Consider the following 23572-nt stretch of genomic DNA (forward strand, 5'->3'; position numbering starts at 1 on the left):
CAATGAAGGATGCCTAAAAGATGGCATCCTTTGGTTCAGGATGCATTCAGTTACTGTAGCTTTCTACTCATTTCAAGAATTAGTCCTCTTATTCATTCTAGTAAAAAAAAAAACCACCACATTAGATATATGAGAAGGGAAAGAAGCAACTACAGTAGAGTGGATACAAAGAGTTTGCATAATGTCCTGTTTCCTTCCCTTTGAAACAAGTTGACTGGCACAGTCTGAGTTGCCATCAATAATTTGGATGGCCAAAGAAGGAGGTGTTCAAAGGAGATCTGAACAATGTACATCTATTAGATACCTGCCCAGCTTCGGATGCTACTTCTGAAAGATAATGAATCTTAAGTCAGCAACCAATGTTACCTGTTGGTGGAATAATATAACCCTGTGGGAGAATTTCATCTTTCCTAATTCGCCCCAACCTCCCGAATTTACTGCAAAGAAATCCAGGGCTGATATAACGATCGCATGATAGGATCATGCAGAGGAGAGCCAAAGGCAATCCTACTGCTGAAATCCCCCGTGAGAAGAATATATGAATCAGTGTTGCGATAAAGATCCACTATACTTTTTCAGTTCATTCTTAGCTTCATGACAATCGTACAAAGGGGAAGGAGGAAAGAAAGCCTGGTACCGTACAGTGTTCTATCCAAACAAAGCTATTGCATATACGAGAGATGTATGAAGCTGAAATATATGCACAGCAAAGCAAGAAGCATTTATCACCGATTCGTTCCGAAGTATCTTTTGATTTTGATGCCCCCAAATTAAAAAACAAAGCAAAAGTATTACTAAATTATAAATATTTTTAAAATCCTTAGGAATGAAATGTAGCTTTAGATGCTGGAAAGATTCCAGAGATGGTCCAATGATAACAGGTTGAATTGAAGGTCTTTTCCTTTCCTCATTCCCATACCCCATTTTTTCACAGATTGTTCCTTAACTCTCAACTAAATGTGTGAAGAGAGGAAATGTAACATACTCCTACACTGCTGATGAAATTCTATCCATAGGATCTTTAAACATGTACCTTTTAGAAAATGGTCCATTGAACATACAACATAGAATCACAGGGTTGGAAGGGAGACCTCAGGGATCTTCTGGTCCAAACCCTGCTCAAGACAGGAGCCTTGTACAATCCCGCCCGGTCAAATGGTTGTCCACTCTATTTTTGAAAACCTCCAGTGGTGGAACCTGCAACCCCAGGGGGCAAACTATTCCAATGAGTTATTTCTCTCATTGTCAGAACATTTCTCCTTACTTCTAGGTTGGATTACTCTGTAACAAGCTCCTACCACCCATTATTTCTTGTCCTGTCCCTCTGGTGCTTTTGGAGAATAAGTCAATCTCCAAACTGAACTTGGATTCCATAAACATGGTAGCTTTTGGCTTTTAAAATACTATGCATTACCAGCGTCCACAATGTCAAATGGATATTTGTACTTTAAATGAATAAAATACCAGCCTATCTGTCAAATTGTGATGGTTGTCGATTTCAAATGTTACTATTGATAAAGCCATTTGGAAGAGCACAAATGAGAAATAAATAAACTCTTATTTAACTCATGGCCCTTTTAGTCCTCCCCCCACTCTTCTTTACAGCATACAGATCTATAATTCCATATAAATACACAAGAGCTTCTTAAAAAGCAAAGAGTTGCAATAAACTGTTTTAACGATACTTTTTTCAAGAGGTAACTGGACTTTCGGATCCATCCAGTCAGATCTGAAGGAAGCTTCTTGGATGAGAAGTAAAACATCTTCAAAGAAAAACCAGAAAGTCCAGTTGCCTCTTGAAAAAGCACCTTTTGGACAATCTCAATCGAAGTTGCAATAAACTATTTAGTTTTTAACAGTGTTTCATTCAGAATTTTGGCTGTGATTTTTCTTATCTTCCAATCCGTAATTATACATATTGTTTATTAGCATGAGGTTACATCACAGTCATGTTAACTCCTTCCTTAGCTATGCAGCATTTCTACTGATTTTTAAACACTATTCCTGAAAATAAAGTGCCACCGTTGATTTTAAATTTGTAAACAACATTAAAAGCAAGTACTTCAATTGTTAAAAGGGAAGTAATGACAGCATTTAGCAATTTCCCCATTTAAACATATGTGAGTTTTCAAACATCTCTTCATCACTAAATTGACATTATTACCAATACCTTTTGATACCTTAGTTTATAGATGGCAAGGAGTAGATCTTGCATTTGGCAAGGTTGTTACAATGAAGAAAATTATATACTACTAACATTCTGGAGAATATTTTAAACTGGGGACAGAGCAACCTAATCTGGAATGGTAGCCTACCCAACTGGGAAAGGTATGTGATCTCCATGCTTTGAAAAACAATAGGAGAGGGAAAGAGAGAGGGAGAGAGATGTTTGTATCAACATATTTTTAAATTTCCTCTTCCACAGGATGGAATAGTGGTAAAAGATACAGGTTCTATTCCTTTGCTGCACTCCATGGACCAACTCCTTTTAAACTCCTTTAAAAAACTTGTCTAAGATTTCCAAGAGTTTTGACGCCAGATCAGCTGGCCTTGGATGTTATTTACAATGATAGTAGGAATGATCCAACCTCAGGTTTCCTATTCTGAAGTTAATCTTTCTCCCAACTTACTGGGGAAAATTAGACCTCTCTTTGGGTCTCTGGCACTGTTCCAGTGGTTGTTGGTTTGTCCATACTGTTTATAGTTAATCAAAGGAGATCCAGTTGATTTCAATAGGGCCTACTTTTGCTAAGTGGGCGTAAGGTTTTTTAAATGAGGAAATAGGGACCCAAGTACTGAAATGTTCAAGTACTGAAATGTTTCTATATATAAAACAGTAACTTTTAAAACAAATTACTTTTAGCTATGGTCCATTTATGACTTCAACTGCTCCTCATATCTGAATTTAGAGGAAAACAGCTGGGTCATTGGAAGGGGTGATGCATGGATAAAAATCTACACAAGATGCATTCCTAATCCTGTCATAGCAAGAACTTTATACTGACAGCTAGACTTTGATGATAAAGTGGCATCTAATTTGGAACAGAGGCCTTTCATGGCACCATTTCAGTTTGCATTTTTAAAATCAATTTCAGTGAGGATGAATTTTCCTCATAACCAATGACCCACCATTGCCTTAGAGAAGGGTTCCTCTCTGACTTTTTAATGGGAATGAATTTTTATGTTATGCTTGTTACAGTCATCTTCTTATGCATACACTTGATAGACTGGACAAGACAAATGCCTCTTGTTTGTTTGGACTGATGTGAATAATACCATTATGTTAGGACCTGCAGTTTGTAAACCAGAAGTTATAGCTGGAGAGACCAGCTAACCAAAATATTATTAAGATTTCTTTCCTCGTAGAAGTGAACACCCCATTGTCTGTTTGCTCTCTATTCATATAACAAGAACCAAAGTATTTACACCTCAAAAAGTCCTAACATCTGAGATGCTTCTTGCTGGACATATCATTCCAAATCCTGTGCATTTCCTCAGGGGATATCTGATGTACCGTAATAACACGCCGATATCTGCACAGGCTGTAGGCCATCTTCCAGTGATTGAAGCCACTGTTTTGGAAAGGATGGATGCCAAGCTTCCGCAGACAGAGTCCCACATACACGTCCTCAAGATGAAGGAGTCTAGTATGGAGGGAAGTCTTGTAAATCATTTCTGCTACATCGGCAGAAAAAATATAGCCTGTGCCTGAGCAAAATGGCGGATAGTTGCTGTCAGGATACAAGTCCCTTGGCATGTACCATTTGCTCCGGACATCCCTGATGGGTCCTCCATTGATGACATAGCCAGTAAAGTACCTTCGTCTTGGTTTGGTGTTCGGTTTGAGCAACTTGTAAATGAGGTTGTCCATATTTACAAAGATGTCGCTGTCTGTTTTCATGATATACTTGGCTTTTGAACAAAATGTGGCCACCCACTTCATTCCCATTAATGTTTTCAGGGTCAGGTTATGATACGAGTCAATGAAGTCTTCCACAATGATGTCGTGAAAAATTTGACTTTCTTGCTCCACCATCTGGTTTAACACAGAGTCTGTGTTTTTCCCCAGAAGAAAAAGTGTGGAAATCTTAATGCCTTTGAAGTTGTTCTCATCACCCCAGGTCTCCCGGATAGCTTGTCGAGCATCAAACTCTTTGTGTGTGGTGCTGATTAGAATAACCAGAAAGGGAGCGTTCTTCTCACACTTGTCTGGCTCATTGATGAGAAAATCAAATGAATGAGGGTTTATTGGTCGAGTCCTTATGTTCCCAAAGGAAACATTTTTTCGAGCCATTGAGATGCTGTCATAAGTTTTATGAACGGTGTAAGATGAGGTGTAGGAGGAAGTGGGACGTGTTATGCTTAAGTACCACAAAGCACTTGCCCAACATACAACTGTCAAGACATATAAACACGAGACTTTTGAAGGCATTGTTCCTGAAGCTCTTCTAATCAACAGAATGAACCAATTGTCTTCTTGCCACTTGCTTCACTTGGTCTGAGAGAGGAAGCATGTTATTTTTCAGATCTTAAAAGTCTGACACGATAATGGCATGGCACTTGCTTCTAGAAATCCATTGCCCAGTCTAATGATAGCTCCCATGTCTTGGGGTGAGGTGTTACTTCTGAAAAACATAAGTGAAAAACGGCTTATTGAAGGTGCTGTTTTATTCTTTTTTTAAATCAAGTTTTTTTTATTTTACATTACATATACATATCAATGTGTGAACAGTGTGACACCAGGGTGCCATACATTTCAGTACAAATAAAATAATATCATAAATCATATACCAAATTATAATCTTTCATTATTTCATATTGTTTAAACATACATAATAATACCGCTGTTCAATTTCTAAACTGCTCTCTTGTCATTGCACTTATCTTATAAAAATGTATATACTAATATTCCCCCTTTGTCTTGTCTTATTTCTGTCTGTATTCCAAATTTTATTCATGTGATCATTATATTAAAAGATGTTCCCTTTGCATAACAATACCCTCAGAGGTGGCATTCAGCAGGTTCTGACCAGTTCTGGAGAACCAGTAGTGGAAATTTTGAGTAGTTCAGAGAACCGGCAAATCCCACCTCTGACTGGAGATTTTACAGTATCCTTCCCCTGCCACGCCCACCAAGCCACACCCACAGAACCGGTAGTAAAAGATCTGATGATTTTAAGTTTAAAAAGGTCTGGATAAATAATAAGAAATCTACATATATAAAGGCGAAATATCACTCATGCATCATCACAAAATCTCCAGAACTGTAAAGCCTACAAACTAGAAATTTAGTGTGCTCCTCTTGGCTTCTAGGTGCAAATACAGTTTCAGCAAATACAGTTTCAGTTTCCAAACAGCCTCACACATTGACAGGATGCTAGCCATATGAATACCGATGGATGATGGTAGGCAGAGGCAGAATTTTTCCCCCTTATTTTCCTCCCAAAAAACTAAGCCCGACCACATAGTTTCATAGCGAAGCACGGGTATCGAGCTAGTAAGCATACATTCACAAATTCTAATAATAATAAAAAATACTTCTTTCTATTGCACTTTGAGAATATTCAACAGTGGTAAATGTCAGAGATTGTAAAATGTATGAAATAAGAATAGAATATCTAATTCATTATGCTTATAGACCAAAAAGACTACGATTTCAAGACTGCATAGAGCTCTTTGCACGACAGAGCTTTGCACACATATAACAAAATGTACTAATGTTTAGGGTCACACAATTGCCTTTGTTATCTAAATGCCAGCATGTAAGATTATGAGGGCAGGTGGTGAGAGATGTGGTCTCTTTATCTGAAAGCTGGTTATAAATAGCTGCTCCCTTTCGGTTTAATTGCTGTGATTAAGTGGATTTTTTCCCCCTATTATTGTCTGCATTCTGTCAATTGCTTTAAAATGATGAAATTATTATTTTAGCCTGCATTGTTTTTGGCTTGGTGACACAATGTACAGTGTTGGTTAGATCAGTAAAGGCGTGATTCAATGTTTAGCAGCAATCCCTGTACAGGTAGTCCTTGTTTAGTGGCTGTAATTGGGACCAACACCTCAGTCATTAAATGGTTGCAGAAGTGAAAAATCATATTATCATAGGATTTTACTTTAGCTTTCCATTGCTTTCACAGCTCAGAAGATGCAAACCTAAACAATTGGGTGAGTCCAAATGGTAGGGAAGGTTTGAGGATTTCAACTCATGAGGAATTCAAGTAAAAGGGAAACCTTACAGGCCTTTCCCAACTTTCCTCCCTTTGGAATGTTCATCCCGGTAGTGTATTTACATTCATTGGAGAGGAAGGGATTGCAGGAGCGTAAGCAGGCACTCCATGGAGAATAGACATTGAAGGAAATGCCCTAGACTAGGGGTGTCAAGCTCACGTCATCAAGGCAGCATCATGTGGCGTATCCGGACTCCCCCCCCCGCTTCACTAAAATGGCCGACAACTACACACACATCTGGCCTACTGGCTGCCGCCATTTTGACAGCCCTGCCCTAGACTAACTGCCTAAACCGATTAAGGTGTTTTTCAATTTTAATCTATTTTAGCTAAGAGCTGGCAGCGCATTCTAATCATCTAATTAAAGTCCCAGAGCTGAGTTTTGTTAACTTGCACTTAGCACTGTTTAGGGATGCACTACAGAGAAAAGCGTCTCAGGAGGAGTTAGCTCGTTTAGGCAATCTCTCTATTCTGCTGGAGAGGGGGAGAGAAAAAAGGGGGTTAGGCACAGGGCAATACCTACTAACTGAATGCAATGGGGAACATATGCCTGAGAGATTGGCCAAGCATCGGACACAACTTAACGAATATCATCATCATCATCATCATCATTGCTGCAAAGGTTGCAACCGGCCATCGGTCACAAAGTTACTTCTTCATTATTGTTGTAACCCTGAACAGCTGCAGTCTGAGGCAATTGTTAAGCAAGGACTATGTGTAACGAAGAAACTCATCTTATCTGCCATCCTTAGTTTACATGGGATGGTAAGATTTATCTTTCTTTCCTAAAAACTATCCCTAGCATGTCATAAAGTTGGTCTCTTCCAGATGTCTCTATAATCCCAAGACAGAGCAGTTCATGCCAGGGAACATTGTCAAACTGTACAGAGGTTGTACAGTTAAAAAGCTCATTTGCCTTCAGAGATTCATGTTGCAATCCAGCAGCATCTCAAAGGATTCATAATAATACTTGTGGGTTCTGTTTCATATGAAACAGCCACAGAAAACATTCAGGATTCACATTTCTAGTAAAACACAAATAACAGTTGCCTCGGGAGGGCCCCAGACCAAAAAGCTGTTCTTTATAGTTGATCCTGCAAAGATGAAACAAGAGGTGCTTTTACTTCGAACAGCTGTGCGGTAATTGTTCAAACACTCTTTGTACACAAACAGAAACAGACCTACTCGTATGTCGTGTATTAAAATCCAGCTTCATTCTTTATGCACAAAGGTATTCGTTGAAAAGAGGATCCCTTGGTAAGAAAACAAAACAAGGAAATGCTAAGTGTTGTAAGAAAAACTTTATAGCCGTTAAGGTGATTTTTAGTTTTTTTTAAAGAAATTACTTTACAAATGCTGCTTTTCTAATTTATATTGGCAAAATCCAACGGAACCTAGCCATGGTGATCATTTAATGAGATCAGAGGAATGATTATTAGCAATAGCACTTAGACTGATATACCGCTTCACAGTGCTTTCCAGCCCTCTCTAAGCGGTGTACAGAGCCAGCCTATGGCCCCCAACCATCTGGGTCCTCATTTTACCCACCTCGGAAGGATGGAAGGCTAAGTCAACCTTGAGCCGGGTGAGATTTGAACTGCCAAATTGCGGTCAGCCAGTAGTCAGCAGAAATAGCCTGCAGTACTGCACTCTAACCATTGTGCTACCGCGGCTCTTGTATTACTTCTTTTAAATTCTGAAAGTGCTTTTTCAGGAGGCAACTGGACGTTCTTGTTTTTTTCTTTGAAGATATTTCACTTCTCATCCAAGAAGAAAAACCAAGGAAGCCCAGTTCTCTCTTGAAAAAGCATCTTTGCAACAACCATGACCTAGATGACTGAGACTCTCCAAAGACTTTTAGCTGCTTATTTTAAGTTACAATGCTTTAACTTTTCAGCTGCTGTTGAATCATAACTTTTGGTTGCTTTTAGTTTTAGTTACAACCAGCCAGCATGGCCGGCCTTAGGAACCTTAGCACTAATCCAATAACCAGTTCTGGAAAAATACAGGTTCTCCAATCCTGCTTTAATTGGACTGGGGAAAATATACACAGACACACATGTCACAATGATGTAGCTGCTGTTTCAAATGCTGTTATTGAGAATTAGGGTTGTTGACAGCAATCTATGAAATCTGTGAAATTGGTCCACCACAATCATCACCATTACATTAAGAAATTTATATACAAGCCTTCAGCATAAGTTTATAAGATGTAAAAATCTAAGGGATAATTAAACTATTTTATACAGTTTTTCTTTTTTGACTTATTCAGGAAGAAAAATATAATAAAAATATACACGCTACAGACATTTTAGGAATAGAAACTCTTTAATAATTTGAGATATACAGACAAGCCCACATGGTTAGCTGACTGTGAAGAAGCTTTAGTGGTTATAAAAGTAAAAAATGGACTATGACAAAAAGGCTAATGTTAAATACTAAATAGACAAAAGTAATCCCAAACTGCACATATACAGTTGACAGAGGAAAATGTAGTAGACAGTATTGTTTTCATCAACACTAAAGATAAACAATGTATTGGAGAAGTGTAAGCGATTAGTTCCAGTGGAAAAAGCTATGACAAAGTTAGATTAGAATATGAGGGGTCCAATGCCAACAGATATCAGAATGATCTTTTCTGTACTAAAGTATGACTGTGAAAACTAGGTTCTTTTAAAGAGGGAGAAAAAGATACAGGTATGATTGAATTATGAATTTGGAAACTAACTGGTTACTATGAGGATCATGGACTGGAAGAAGAGACCATCAACTAATCCTGAACAAAGCAAAAACTGGTTGCTCACTTGGGGTAATGATCAGCCAGCAGAAATTCACATTCTTTGGGCCCATGTAAGCTGACTATGGAGTCTAAAATGTATTATGACCAGCAAGGGTGAAGGAAGCAGAAAAGGAGAAAGATGAGAGGGATGGGATTAAGATTACTGGAATAGCCTTTAAACAGCAGTGAGTTATTACTAAAAACAGATGAGAATTTGCCAAACCTCATTAGTGAGAGGTCAACCTGAGTAGGTGGAGCCTAACTGACTTCCAAGCTCAATCGCAGAGAACTAAGCTTTAACACAGAACTAGTATGGGTCTTCTGAATGTAGATGAATGCCAAGATCCAGCATCACTCGGCATTAGCCAGGCTGGCAAGGCAGTTGGGAGGTACACTTAGGACCATCTGAATGCCTGCTTGCTCCCTGCTCATCTTAATGGCTTTGCCGTTGAGGTCTGCAGCAGAAAACACACTGTAGATACAGCCTTTTAATGAAACTATCTTTTAGCAGAAACCTCAAGCAGGAAAGGAGGTTGCAGCAAGAATAATAAAGAGAAGCATTTTGCATGTTATGTGCTGGTTAGTGCTTCAGAGTTTTGAGTGGGAGTCTTTCTGAGGCTTTCCTGGATAAGGGCAGGAGAAGGACCTGAAATCTTCTGCGTATAAACACGTACTTTGCCATTTCTCTCCCTTTGTTATATAAAATTGTATTTTTCATATGTGCCATCCCAGAAGCACCAAGCTTTTCCTTTCCTCTTCTACCAGCCTCCCTGAAGTATCTGTGTTGGACATTAGGTCACCCACACTTACGTCAATCCCAGTTGGCTATAGCGCTAACATGTAAATTGCCTCCCAGAGGGCTTATGCAAATTACACGTTTCACCTTCAGTTACCATAGCCACTGAGATTCGTTTTCATCGGTGAGCTCACCCAGCAAAACCTTTCCCCTTCTTATTTCTGCTAAATATAATAAAAACCTGGAGCAGAGAACACAAAAGACTACTTTGGTGTTCTCTGAGCTCTTTTCTTTGCAGGCAGAACTCTTTCAGTGCCTATTAACAAACCCTCGTCTTCCCAATAACTCTGTTGACAATATTTGCCACTAGTCACTTCAATTATCTCACAGTAATAAGTCAGCCTTTCAGACATGAGGTTTCTCTCTGCTGCAGGTCTAATCTCTTTGATGCTCCTAAAGATGAGAATGGATGTGGCAGGCTTGACTTTCAGAAGGGATGATTATGGCCTTTATGATACAGATGGCCTTTGCTGCAACCTCCTTTCCTGCTTGAGGTTTCTGCTAAAAGATAGCTTCATTAAAAGACTATATCTACAGTATGTTTTCTGCTGCAGATCTCAATGGCAAAGCCATTAAGATGAGCAGGGAGCCAGGTTTTTGATAAAGGGACAACCTGAGAAGTCCTGAAACTAATATCAGGGCAAGGATAGATGAAATATTACCTAAACTGCATGGGGAATAGGGAGGGATGCACTTTTGAAACTGAATCATGACATATAAACTAGAGATAAATCCTTCCAACATGTTGGCATTAAGAGGACAAATGTTCTTTGGAGAGTCCTGAAGATCACAGTTCAATGTATCTCCTTTTGATTTTTGTGGGACAAATCAGGAGTTGAATTTAACTGGAAAGAAGCTTTAGGCCAGGGATATCAAACTCAATTTCACTGAGGGACGCATTGTGTTTGACCTCGGGGTGGGGGCAGGGTAGGTGTGGCCAGCTTGACGTCACTCGTGTCACGGGAACCTGTGGTGGCCAAGTGCTAAGACAAGACTTCCCTCAGACCCTCCCTCCCTCTCGTTATAATCTCTTTCCTTCCTTCCTTCCTTCCTTCCTTCCTTCCTTCCTTCCTTCCTTCCTTCCTTCCTTCCTTCCTTCCTTCCTTCCCCCCTCCCTCCTTTCCTTCCTTCTCTTTTTCCTTCCCTCTTCATTCTTTCTTCCCCTTTTCTTATTTTTCCTTCCTTGCTCTCTTCCCATCTTTTCTTCTTTCTCTTTGTCTTTCCTCTTTCCCTTTCGCCTTTCCCGTCCCTTCTTGCATGCTCAGATGCGAAAGGGGAAACATTTGTCCTTTGGGTTTGTTTTTGGTTTGTTTTGCTGTCTCTCTGCCAGTGAAAACAGAGCCTGGGAGGGGCTGCATGCAGCCCCCTGGGCCCCATTTATGGCCGTGATGGCCTCCTGCAGCCTCCTGCCAGCAAAAATGGAGCCTGGGGACCCACATGTGGCCCACCCAAGCTCCATTTTCACTGGCAGAGGCACCATGGACTGGTCCATTGCTGTTTCCAGGGCATCCCTGTGGGCCAGATCTAAGCATGTTGTGCGCTGGATCTGATCGGCAGGCCTTGAGTTTGACAACCCTGCTTTAGGCATATCTGAGGATCTATCTGGAGAACATGGTAGCTACCAGTTGAGGCCCCTCCATTAAGTAATAAATTGTAGATTTTATTGTTACCATATATATTTCCTTATCCCTATTGAACATCACTGGTTATAGGAGCATGGAAGTGACCAACGTGATGATCCAGGAGAAGATTTGAGTTTTGAACCTGCTTTCTCTGCTATATGTTTGGAGAGGACACCAAACCATGAGAAGGGCTGTAAGACTCCTTCAAGTCCAGCTAGTGATTCCCTGGAAATGTCAATCATTTAATTTCATAACAACATAGAAATTATTTACCATTGCCCTTTGGTGATTTTCCACCCCATTTTTGCTGCATGGCCATAATCTTTGCTGCGTAGCCATAATCTTTACTGTGTGGCCATAATCTTGCTTGGTGGTTTGCCAACCCAGCAGATCTAATCTTAACTTAGATTTTTTTTCAGCTCCTCCAAGGTTAATTCAGTGACTTACATTATTGGTACCACAGTTCATCTAGCATTAACCACAAGCTGTGAACCTTGGAACTGGCTGGAAATTCAACTAGCATAAAGTTACACACAATCGGAACATTTTGAGTGAATTTGAGATGGAAAACTTTCAAATTTAAAGATGAAGAGAGCTACATGAATGCTTGATACACAAGCAAAATCAGCAATGTTGAATTTGAGGACAGGGAAAAAGTTCATAATAATGCAGTGCACTTGATCAATTTGCTTATTGTTGTAATCCATATTTTTATTAGATCAACCAAAATAGAGAAACATAAAATGACTGCAAACTTTTGAGATTTCAGGAATTCTTAATCAAGCAGGATGATTTTTAAAAATCCAGAGAAAAATACAACTTGTGTTAAAATGATGTGTGCATCACATTATAGTAGGAAAAAACAGGACAAAGTTTTAGTTGAAATGTTTGAGATTTTTGCAAAATCCAAAGTAGATACCATCAGGTTTAAACATGGTGTTTAGTGGCATTGCTGGTCAGATATTTTCAGAAATATAAAGTCCAATTCTTAAATCAAGCAGTGGTCTTTGAGGCACCTGGCTAAGGAGAAAAGAAGTAGCCAAAATTGAATCAGGCATTTGTTTGAATTAATCTGAATTTGGTACTCTCTATACTTTTTCCTCAAGTTTCTACCTTTGCCCCATCCCCATATCAAGATGTCAGATGATGTGTTGTAATAATGATTGACCTATTTGGGTGCTTTGCTCTCTGCACGTAAGAATAGAATGGAATAACAGAGTTGGAAAGGACCTTGGAGGTCTTCTAGTCCAACCCCCTGCTTAGGCAGGAAACCTCATACCATTACAGACAAATAGTTATCCAATCTTTTCTTAAAAACTTCCAGTGTTCGAGCATTGACAACTTCTGGAGGCAAGTTGTTCCACGGATTGTTCTAACTGTCAGGAAATTTCTCCTTAATTCTGAGTTGCTTCTCTCCTTGATCATTTTCCACCCATTGCTTCTTGTCCTGCCCTCAGGTGCTTTGGAGAATAGCTTGACTCCCTCTTCTTTGTGGCAGCCCCTGAGATACTGGAACACAGCTATCATGTCTCCCCTACTCCTTCTTTTCATCAAACTAGACACACCCAGTTCTTGCAACCGTTCTTTATATTGAAACATATGAAGAACGGTTGCTGGAACTGGATATGCCTCCAGTCCCCTTAAGCGTTCTTATCCTGAAGCCCATATTCATCTTAATCCTTGCAAAGATGCTTACATGCTGGAAAGTCCCCATTTGTGTGATCATGTAAAAAGATCCAGTCTAAGAACAAGCACAAATACTGTCAAAGACACACACAAACAAGAAATGCATCGCTTCCTACAAGTTCCATATTGTGGGGTTATGCACATTGATAAGAAAAATTCCAAGAACGATGGAAGTCTACTGAACTAGAATTAAAACATAATAAAAGCTAAAGAAATAGTCAAGATGCTAAGATCCTTGATTTTTTTTTTAGTCAAGGAAGCCTTTCGCTCATCATTCTCACACTTCTCCCCATAATCTTCCAATGAATTCCTAATTTCAACTCTGTTCTTAGATAGGTGTATAGGCACATGGCTGCAATACCCCCTTTTCATTGTGTTGCAATAGCACCGCTCCTACTGCCACATCACTAGCGTCACATCACATACTGTTATTGTCATTAGTTGTGAAGTCATGTCCATCTCATCGCAACCCCATGGACAACGTTCCTCCAGGCCTTCTTGTCCTCTACCATCTCTCGGAGTCCATTTAAGCTCATGCCAATTGCTTCAGTGACTCCATCCAGCCACCTCATTCTCTGTCAGGGCCTTCCTCTATTGCCCTCAACCGTTCCCAGCATTAGGCTCTTCTCCAGTGAGTCCTTCCTTCTCATTAGGTGATGCCAGGCTAAATAGGAATAAAAATTACTATAGGTCTGACTGCAAACTCACTTGCTCATAGCTCTTCAAAACTGCAGCAAAAAAAATGTATATATTCTGAAGCTGGGATTTTAAGAAATAATCTTTTTAGTCCTCCTTGAAAGCAGATCATTGATTGAATGCTGAACGCATTGAATGCAAGGTAGGCGCATTAAATACTGGCCTAGAGCCAAGGAGGGTCATCCCCTCTTGGATCCCAAAAGGATCTCCTATCTTTTCAAGGATTGCAACATGTCAATGAGTTTTAGAAAAGAGAGAGGGATGCATTTGGTTCCTTGAGTTGTTCAAAGCGGGAGATGTCCGCCCTTTTGCATGTGTGAAGCTAAGTCCTTCAGAATCCTTGAGTCCCACTGAACACATTTGAATCTCACTTTTGTTCTTCTGTTCTGAGAAAATGTCTACATTGAGAGCAATTGTCAGTTTTGCTTAACCATCCAGCGGAGTCATTTTTAATATTCTTATTCACCAAATTCTACCTCTGAATTAGAATTATGTTTTAAATATACTTAAAAAAAAATCCATATTCCTAGAAATCTGTAGGAATCAGGGGCACTGCTTTAAACTAGGATGGGATTATAATTTGTCCGTATAACACTGCCATTACAGTCCATATATCTGTTGGTCTTTTATAGGTGCTTTGTGGCTGTGTAGCCCTTTTATAAGCCCAGCAGGTTCGAATGCACAATCAGTGTTTGGCCTGACTCAAACATGGCTGAGAATTATGTAGTGAAAGCAAGGGGACTACCCAAATTGTTCACTTTCTGCTAGTTTCTACTGTCTTTTTAAACAAGGAGAGGAGCTGCATATTGGAGACCAGGTAAAGGAGTTAAGTAACATCATTCCTGAGCAGCGGTAGGATCCTATCGGCATAACAACTGGTTAGGTGAGCATGCGCTTTGCTGCATGTGCGTGCACACAGTTTACAAATCACTGGCTCCGGCAAGCATTCACCTTCTCCTTCTGACGAGTGGAACTCAGCTGTGCCAATGCAAAGCAGCTGAGGAGGAAAAAGCAAGGAATAAAGCACAGCCTAAAGCTCAGGTGGGTGGGTGGGTGGGTGGGCTAAACAGAACACCAAAAGATCATTGCAGTGAACCAGTTCGGTGTCAGGAATGGAAGACCAGCTATTGAATACGTCAGGGAGTTTAGGCGATTGGCTGGGAAACTGAGAACTTGGCCAGAACATCTATTGATTAGGGAATTCAGGGCTGGTTTAGATAGAGGATTATGATAGGCTTGTCTCTACAGGGGTGTGCCCCAACAAATAACAGACTGGTATAAAACTGTTGTCGAACTAGACGTAAGGTTGAAGGAATTTAGAGAGAAATCTGAAGGTCCACGAAGAACTGGTCCGGTTGGGACTAATGTGGGAATAGGAAGGGGTGTGCAAGGAATTGTGGCCAACAATACCAGGGGTCGTTTAAATCTTAGGTGTTTTCATTGTAATATATTGGGACAAAGGGCATTTGAATGTCCTACGATAGATACAGGACGTATGAAGCAAACAGCAAGGAGTCCTTCCAGAAATGTTTCACATATTGTTTCATATATATAGTGGCAAGGGAGTTAGTAGTTGTGAAAAATCACAGGGTGTCACACAACAAGAACCATCAATAGCTCCAGCCACACGAGAGATGAAGCGAGATAGTGAACAGTGGCAACCAAGAGTTGTGTCGGGACTGTTTGACAGTGGTGATGACAGCCAAGAAGACACCATGATAAGCTCTCCTGTTAGGCCATTTATAATACCTATAGTATTAGATAATGTAGGGCTTAGAGGCCGATATGGAGCATTGATAGATACCTGATGTACCAGATTTCTGATTTGTCAACGTGTGGTGGATGAACTGCATGTGCCATTAGAACCCCTTCCTACCCCTATGAAGTTCGAACAGGTTGATGGGTCATTGTTAGGGGGAGTTCCGGCTATGATGATGACTATTCCTATTCAATTAGAAATTGGAACCCATTGGAACGATTAATATTCATTGTAGTATCGGAAATGCGAGAGGCAGTTATTTTAGGTTTAGTATGGTTGGATCGTTGGAAACCCAACATTTGGTGGGAAGGCGGTTTTAGACGGTTGAGGCTTACTATAGAACCAGAACTGCCACAGCAAGAACCAGAAGTACAACAACAGAGTTTTGGGTAGAACCCAATAGTGTGCTAGATGAACATAGTAGTTCCTCTTTTCCATCAGTATATCAGGATTTAGCAGAAGTATTTAGTGAGACAAAGTGTGAGATTCTACCACTGCACCGCCCAACGGACTGTGCTACTGAACTGATTCCAGGGGCAAAATTGCCCAAACCCCGGATGTATGCAATGACACTGAAAGAAATGACAGAAATGCAGAACTTTCTAGACAAGAATTTAGCTTGGGGATTCATTAAAGCCGGACGATCACACATAGCTGCCCCTGTACTATTCCGAGAAAAAAAAGATGGTGGCCTACATTTGTGTGTTGATTTTAGAGGACTTAACGCGGTCTGCCTCAATAACTTGTACCTGTTACCATTAATCAGTGAGTTGTTGGCTACCTTTTCAACTGGACATTTCTTTATTAAATTAGATTTGCACGAGGCATATTATCGGGTGAGAGTAAGACCTGAGGATGAATGGAAGACAACATTCAATTGTCCCCTCAGAAGCTATCAATTTCGAGTAATGCCTTTTGGATTACAAGGGGCCCCCGGGGTATTCATTCAACTTATTAATGGTGTACTACAAGAACATTTATACCAAGGGGTGCTAGTATATTTGGTTGATATATTTATTTACACAAAAACTATGGAAGAACACATCCAATTAGTGAGGAGTGTGTTAACTAAATTATTAAATGCCAAATTATATATCAAATTATCTAAGTGTGAGTTCCATTGTATGAAACTAGACTACCTGGGATACTGAATCTCTAATGCAGGATTGGAGATGGATCCAATGAAGGTAAAAGCTGTAATGGAATGGAAAATCCCCCAAACAAGAAAACAGGTACAAAGTTTTTGCGGCTTTGCAAACTTTTATTGATAATTTATATCTAAATTTGCCCACATTGCATTGCCATTAACTGACTTGCTAAAAACAAAGAAACTAATAGAAAAACCAAAGCCAACCCAACCAGTTAAATGGTCAGAACAATGTCAACAAGCCTTTGAAACATTGAAATCGTTATTCTCTCAAGCACCCATTCTATGGCATCCTGATCCAACGAAGAAGTACATCGTGCAGGCGGACATGAGTGATGTGGCCATAGGGGCTGTCCTGTTACAAGAGAATGAAACTGGAGCACTACAGCCATGTGCATATACATCACAGAAGTTTACTACTACAGAGAGAGGCTGGGTGATATGGGAGAAGGAGGCCTTCGCCGTAAAATGGGCACTAAGTACTTGGAGGCATTTTCTGGAAGGGGCACAGGAGGTTTTTGAAGTGTGGACAGATCACCGAAATTTAGAAGCATTACAAAAACCAAGATGATTGTCTCCTAAGCAGGTCAGGTGGGCCCTGTACTTTAATCAATTTAATTTCAAATTAAAATATGTACTGAAAGGACAGAATTTCATGGCGGATGCCTTGTCCCGGTTGTCCCAATATCAATCAACACGAGATATTATTATTCAACCCCTAATTGTTGATAACTCGTCCAAAAATGTTGGTCAAGTGACTCGTTTAAAGGAAACAACCCATGGCACAATACGAAATGCTACTGCAAAGGATGATTGGCTGAAAAAAATTCCCATTTGTGTTCATTTAAAGAGGGCATAGCTTGGAGAGGAAATAAAGTGTACGTGCCACCCAAGTGTAGGGACAAAATACTTACAAATTGTCATTATGTAAATCAGGCAGGACATTTCGGATTTTAAAAGACATTACATCTAACCTGCTGTCAGTTTTGATGGCCCAAAATGAGGGTTGATGTCAAACACTATGTAAAGACATGCCGTGTATGCGCAACATCTAAGCCTAGAGTAGGCAAACCAATGGAACTATTGCAAACAGTATCAGAGCCAACATGTCCATGGCAAGATATAGACATGGATTTTATTGTTGAATTGCCAAACAGCAAGGGATACACTGTAATATGGACCATAATTGACTTATTTTCAAAACAGGCGCACTTTGTCCCCTGTAAAGGCCTACCATCGGCAGGACGATTGGCAGACATGTTTGTGACACAAGTGTATAGATTACGTGGGGCGCCCAGAAGAATAATATCTGACAGGGGGGTGTAGTTCAGGCGCAATTTTGGAGGGCGTTCCTCATTTTGATGGAGTCTTCTCAGGGACTCAGCTCGGCATACCACCTGAGTACAGAAAGAGTGAATGCCATGGTCGAACAATATTTAAGATTGTATATCTCACATCAACAAAGAGAATGGGTAGATTTATTACTGTTCGATGAAATTGTTTACAATAACGCCCTGCATAGCAGTACCGGGTACAGTCCATTTTATATAATACATGGTATGGAATTTGGCCCAAGTTTGGAATTCATCTGTCAAGAAGTCCCACCTGGTGTTAAAGAATGGGCAGAAAAAATACAAGGATGTTGGAATAATGTACATAAAGCATTAGAAAAAGCTTCCAGAGAATATAAAATTCAAACAAACAAGAAATGACAGGATATTAAACTCTTCCAGGTGGGAGATAAAGTGTATCTTTCTACCAATATATCAGATTAAAACTGAACAGCCAGAAACTGGGCCCAAAATATTTAGGCCCTTTTGATATAGTAAGAGTAATCAACCCCGTGATAGTTAAAGTCAAATTACTGTCATGGCTAGGGCAGATTCATCCCATTTTTCATAAAAAATTTACTTAAACAAGTGTCACTAGAAACAACGAGATACCTATGAAACCAGTACGTGGAGAACCAGAACAATTTGAAATAGATAGAATACTAGATTCTAGAATACGAAGATATACTATTCAATACCTAATACGATGGAAAGGGTATCCGGAATCAGAGGCATCCTGGGTGAATGAGTCGGATATGTGTGCAGATAGACTGAGGAAACAATTCCACAACCATCATCCCGATAAGCCAGGGGCCGTTGTATAACCTCTATACACCATTATCCCTTTGTCTAATGTGTTCTTGTATTCTAGGCAGAATCTTGGTAGAGGGGGATGCCCTGTCACGACTCCAATAAAGCACGGACTGGAGCCAAGACAGCCAGGATGTGATATGATCATAGTCTTTTACCTGCCTTACATTGATTGTGTTACCATGTTGACGTCATGATGAATATTCTTCAAATGACTGACATCGACTTCCTGACAAGGAGTGGTGCAATAATAATGATTCATGGCTGGATGTCAAGGGGGTGGTGTTGTAATAATGGTACGAGGCGAATGGGGGTACATGGACTCATTGAGCAGGGGAAAGGTGCAATTACCATGTTTCTTTAATTTAAGGATGCCGGATGTTAGGCAGAGAAGGTGGCCAGAAGGTGGTTATAGTAATTATGTTGTTATCCAAAGTATAACATGTATAAACACAGTTCTGGGTTGCAACAAAACCCAGAGCTGACTTTAAACATAATTTGATTGCTGTTACCTGTTGTTGTGGTGTGGGAGACGAATAAAAACTTCACTGAAGCTACACGAGTGAGTTGATATCTTATCGTTCACCCCCTCAATATCGGACAAACAGCTGACAGTCAGGTGCTCTTTGGAGCTACCGGTTCTATAGAACCTGGCTGAACCGGTAGAATCCCACCCCAGTTCCTGAGCCTCTAATGCAGCGGTTGCCAACCGGCGTGCCGTGGCCCACTGGTGGGTGTGAGAAAATTTTGGTGGGCTGCAGAGAAATCTCACCCTCAGAACACCCTCCAAAGCAATTAATCCAGGCTGTGCAGAAAAACAAGGCTGCTCAGCTCACATGGCCCATGGGAACCCTCCCCACCCACTCACTCCTGACCCAGCAAACTTGTCTGCTAAGTTGTATTTTTCCTTTTTCTGACCATCATCTGTTCTGCTGTGCTGGGAGATTTAGATTAGCTAGGAAGCAGGAAATGGTTGAATTTCTTGCTTTTTAGCTAGTCTTTAGATCTTCGGCTCTGCTTTTAAGTACAGTGGAACCTCCCTTAGGCCTGAAAGTTTGCTTGCAAGCAAATTCAGTGCAGATTCACCGCAAGCAAATTTGAGAGACTGACCTAGCCGATGGCAGATAGATAGATCACTGAATGATTCTGTGAGCAACTCAATCTGCCTGCCTTGTTTAATCTACTTTTTAATGCCTGATTTTGGGTAAAAGTTGCTCTTTTTTTGACAGATAGCTAATATAAAAAATCTGTCTCAATATTTACATGCATGGTGTGTTGTGAGTTAATTTTGTGAGTTTGCTTGCAAGAAAATTTTTTTATGTGACAGACTGAACTAGCAGACTGAGCAATGACAGATAGATAGATCTCTGAATGAATCTGTCTGCTTTGCCTGATTTTGGGTAAAAGTTGCTCTTTTTTTTATAAAAAAATCAATATTTACATGCATGGTGTGTTGTGAGTTAATTTTGTGAGTTTGCTTGCAAGCAAATTTTATGTGACAGACTGAGCTAGCCAATGGCAGATAGATCTCTGAATGAATTCTATGATTCTGTGAGCAACTCAATCTGCCTGCCTGCTTTGCCTGATTTTGGGTAAAAGTTGCTTTTTTTTAATAAAAAATTCAATATTTATATAAATATTTATAATATTTATATACAAGCCATGCCCAGCCAGTCACATGACCATCAAACCACACCCACAAATTAGGTCACATCCACAGAACTGGTTAGTGGTCCCTGGGATCTAAAATTGTGAGTTTGGTGGTCCCTGAGGTCCAAAAGGTTGGCGACCCCTGCTCTAATGAATGGTTGCAATTTACAAGAAACTTAGCAAGTCCAGGGCAAAGACTTTTGGTTTAGGGAATGCATTTTCCTTGCATAGGACAGGTGTCCACGTTTATCTAGAAATAAATAAAATTACTTTGATTACGACACGATATTTTAAGTCTACTGGAACATCTCTGGTGTTTATTTTCTTTATGCAAACATATTGATTGCGGATGTTGGGCAACAGGCCCTGTCCTTATTATAACTGTCTTTTTCAGGGGCATTTTTCTTTTGAGATGCTACCTGTGGCTTTCACAGTCCTGAGTGTAATCCCATGATCAAAGGCATAGAGGAGGTTGAGGGGGGAGGAAATACTTCCATTATAATTGAACTCCTTTTCCAGAGAGGAATAAAATGAGGACAACCACTGTGCACAGGGTGCTTTTGATTGAGTCAAGAGTTTCAAAACTCTCGTATAAGAAACAGAAGATAAAAAGGATCACCAAGGAGATGTACCAGCAAGCGGTTAATATTTGCAGTCAGGAAATTAGAAATGCTCAAATAAAAAAGGACATGGTAAAATATGCTAAAAGCCACATAAGGAGGTCTCCCCCACCCTTTTGGTGATATCAGTAGAAAAAGAAAGGTTAGTTGGGAAGATGGCAAAAGTCTTCCATTTCTTCTCTGCTTCAGTCTTTTCTCTAGGTGGAGTAGTGTTCACATGGATCTAGATAGAACAATCAACAAGGGAGGGAGGGAATGGTGATATAACTCAATTAAATAGTTCATTAGAGAGCAATTGGCTACCGTGAGTGAGGTTAAGTTTCCTGAACAGGACCAAATCCATTATATCTAGGAGAAGCTGTATATGATGTCACCTTGGAGCCTCTTACTATGGAAGATAGCGATGGTGCCAGAGGATTGGAGAAGGGTGACATATTTATAAACTACTTGAATGATGACTTAAGAAATATGACAGATGAACAAAGATGTGGGGATAGCCCACAACTCAGAGGACACTATCAACATTGAACTGCAGCGGCACAGTGGTTAGAGTACAGTACTGCAGGCTGCATCTGCTGACTGCCGGCTGCCAGCAATTTGGTAGTTCGAATCTCACCAGGCTCAAGGTTGACTCAGCCTTTCATCCATCCAAGGTGGGTAAAATGAGGACCCAGATTGTTGGGGGCAACAGGCTAACTCTGTAAACTGCTTAGAGAGGGCTGTAAAGCACTGTAAAGCAGTATATAAGTCTAAATGCTATTGCTATTTGAAAAAAGTCCTGACAAGCTGAAAATGCGAGTTTCAATAAGACAAATGTTTCTCCATTTAGATAAGAAAAACCAGGGGTAGGCAGATAAGGGGAACCATACAGAGCAACAGTACGTTCAAATAGATTTTGTATCCCTTGGAGGGTGAACATGAGCCCACAATGTTGGAACTGCAAATATAAAAAGCAAATTCTAGGTTGAATGTCTATGAAGATTCTCCGTCATCCAGGTGATGGTTGTCCCAAAGGTGCTTTTTTCAAGAGGCAACTGGACTTTCTGGTTTTTCTTTGAAGACGTTTCACTTCTCATCCAAGAAGTTTCTTCAGCTCTGACAGGATAGTGGGAAATGAAAGGATTTATACTTTAGACCAGCTGTCTGCAAGGAGTATAAACCCTTCCACTCCCCACTATCCAGTCAGAGCTGAAGAAACTTCTTGGATGAGAAGTGAAACGTCTTCAAAGAAAAACCAGAAACTCCAGTTGCCTCTTGCAAAAAGCATCTTTGGGACTTCTAGGTTGAATCAACAGAAATACAATATCAAGTTCATAGTTCCTCTATGTTGATCAGACTGCAGCTACAGTACTGCACCTCATTTTATGAAGTACCAACGGGAGCACATTCAGAGAACAACACCCAAGTACCAGGGCTGAAAGGAAAAAGTCTCCAAAGATTGTCATGCAGAAGATGGGACAGAATTGTCACAGATGATAAGAGAAGAAATATTTACAAGAAAGTAAATTTTTGTTGGAAATTAAGAATACTTTCAATGGCAAAAGCAATGGAGCTGCCTTCCTTGGAAAGCAATGAAATCTCCATTGTACTGAGACATAGATGGAAGGCCTCTATTGGGTATGCTGTAGCAATGGATTTCACCACTAGTCAAGGGAGTTGGACTACTAGACAGTCTCCAAGGTTCTTCTATTTCTTCCATTCTGTGAGTCTATGAGACTTAAGTCCTCATGGTCCCAGCCAACATCACCAAAATAAGGAATGCTGCTCTGTCATTCAGCAACATTTGAAGAACTGCAGGATACCAAAGAACCAGTGGACAAAAAGATTTAACTCGTAAATTAGAGACTTTGCTCATAACGTGTTTTGACTTGGGTATTATTAAATATGCAGTGTCCTTTCCTCGAGGCTTTGAATATTTGGAGAGTTAATGTTTGCTTATTCCTTGGCTCTTGGGTCAGCGCATTCACAGAAGGGGATTGGTCTTCTTGGTCCACATAAAAAGTGAAAATGTGCTGAAGTAGATGTAGATCAGAGGTGGGAGTTGAAATTCACAAATCTTAAAGTTGCCAAGTTTGGGGACCCCTGATATAGATGGTTGCTGGGCAGCCCAGGCTGTCATGAATGAGACCGATTATCTGGATTGCTTTCATTGCCTCCCTGTCTATCTTTCAGCACTTGGTAATTTTGATAGATGGATGGCTCTTAAAGAGAGAAGCGTTTTCTCCCATTCGATTGCTTGCGGCTTAGATTCTTCATTCTTTACTGCGCATTCATATGATTGCCCAACAATGTATATCTAATAATCAGATAAATTTTACCCTAGAATGGCAAATAACGGCAATCCTTCTTCACATCCGATAGAAATCTTAACGATTTATGAAATGATAAATTAATCATGTATTTTTTTTAAAAAAAGAGTACATTGAAAGGAGTTTAATCGACGCTGTGAAAA

At 40.1% G+C, this 23572-nt stretch overlaps 1 protein-coding gene across 3 annotated transcripts in view; it reads right to left on the reverse strand.

The window, feature by feature from the left end:
- Nucleotides 1-2781: 2781 nt before the first annotated feature.
- B3GALT1 (beta-1,3-galactosyltransferase 1) overlaps nt 2782-23572 on the reverse strand; it is a 391340-nt gene continuing 370549 nt past the window's right edge. For 2 of the 3 annotated variants that reach the window (XM_087920013.1, XM_087920015.1), the window contains one exon: nt 2782-4625. In XM_087920013.1, the coding sequence (XP_087776139.1) occupies nt 3440-4432 (993 nt within the window). In that variant the 5' untranslated portion in view covers nt 4433-4625 and the 3' untranslated portion in view covers nt 2782-3439. The remainder of the gene's footprint in view (nt 4626-23572) is intronic. The other variant, XM_087920014.1, reaches the window with a different exon arrangement.

Source organism: Pseudonaja textilis, chromosome 1 (assembly GCF_049901715.1).
Source record: "Pseudonaja textilis isolate UNSWEBS1 chromosome 1, rPseTex1.2, whole genome shotgun sequence".
Lineage (NCBI taxonomy): Eukaryota > Metazoa > Chordata > Lepidosauria > Squamata > Elapidae > Pseudonaja > Pseudonaja textilis.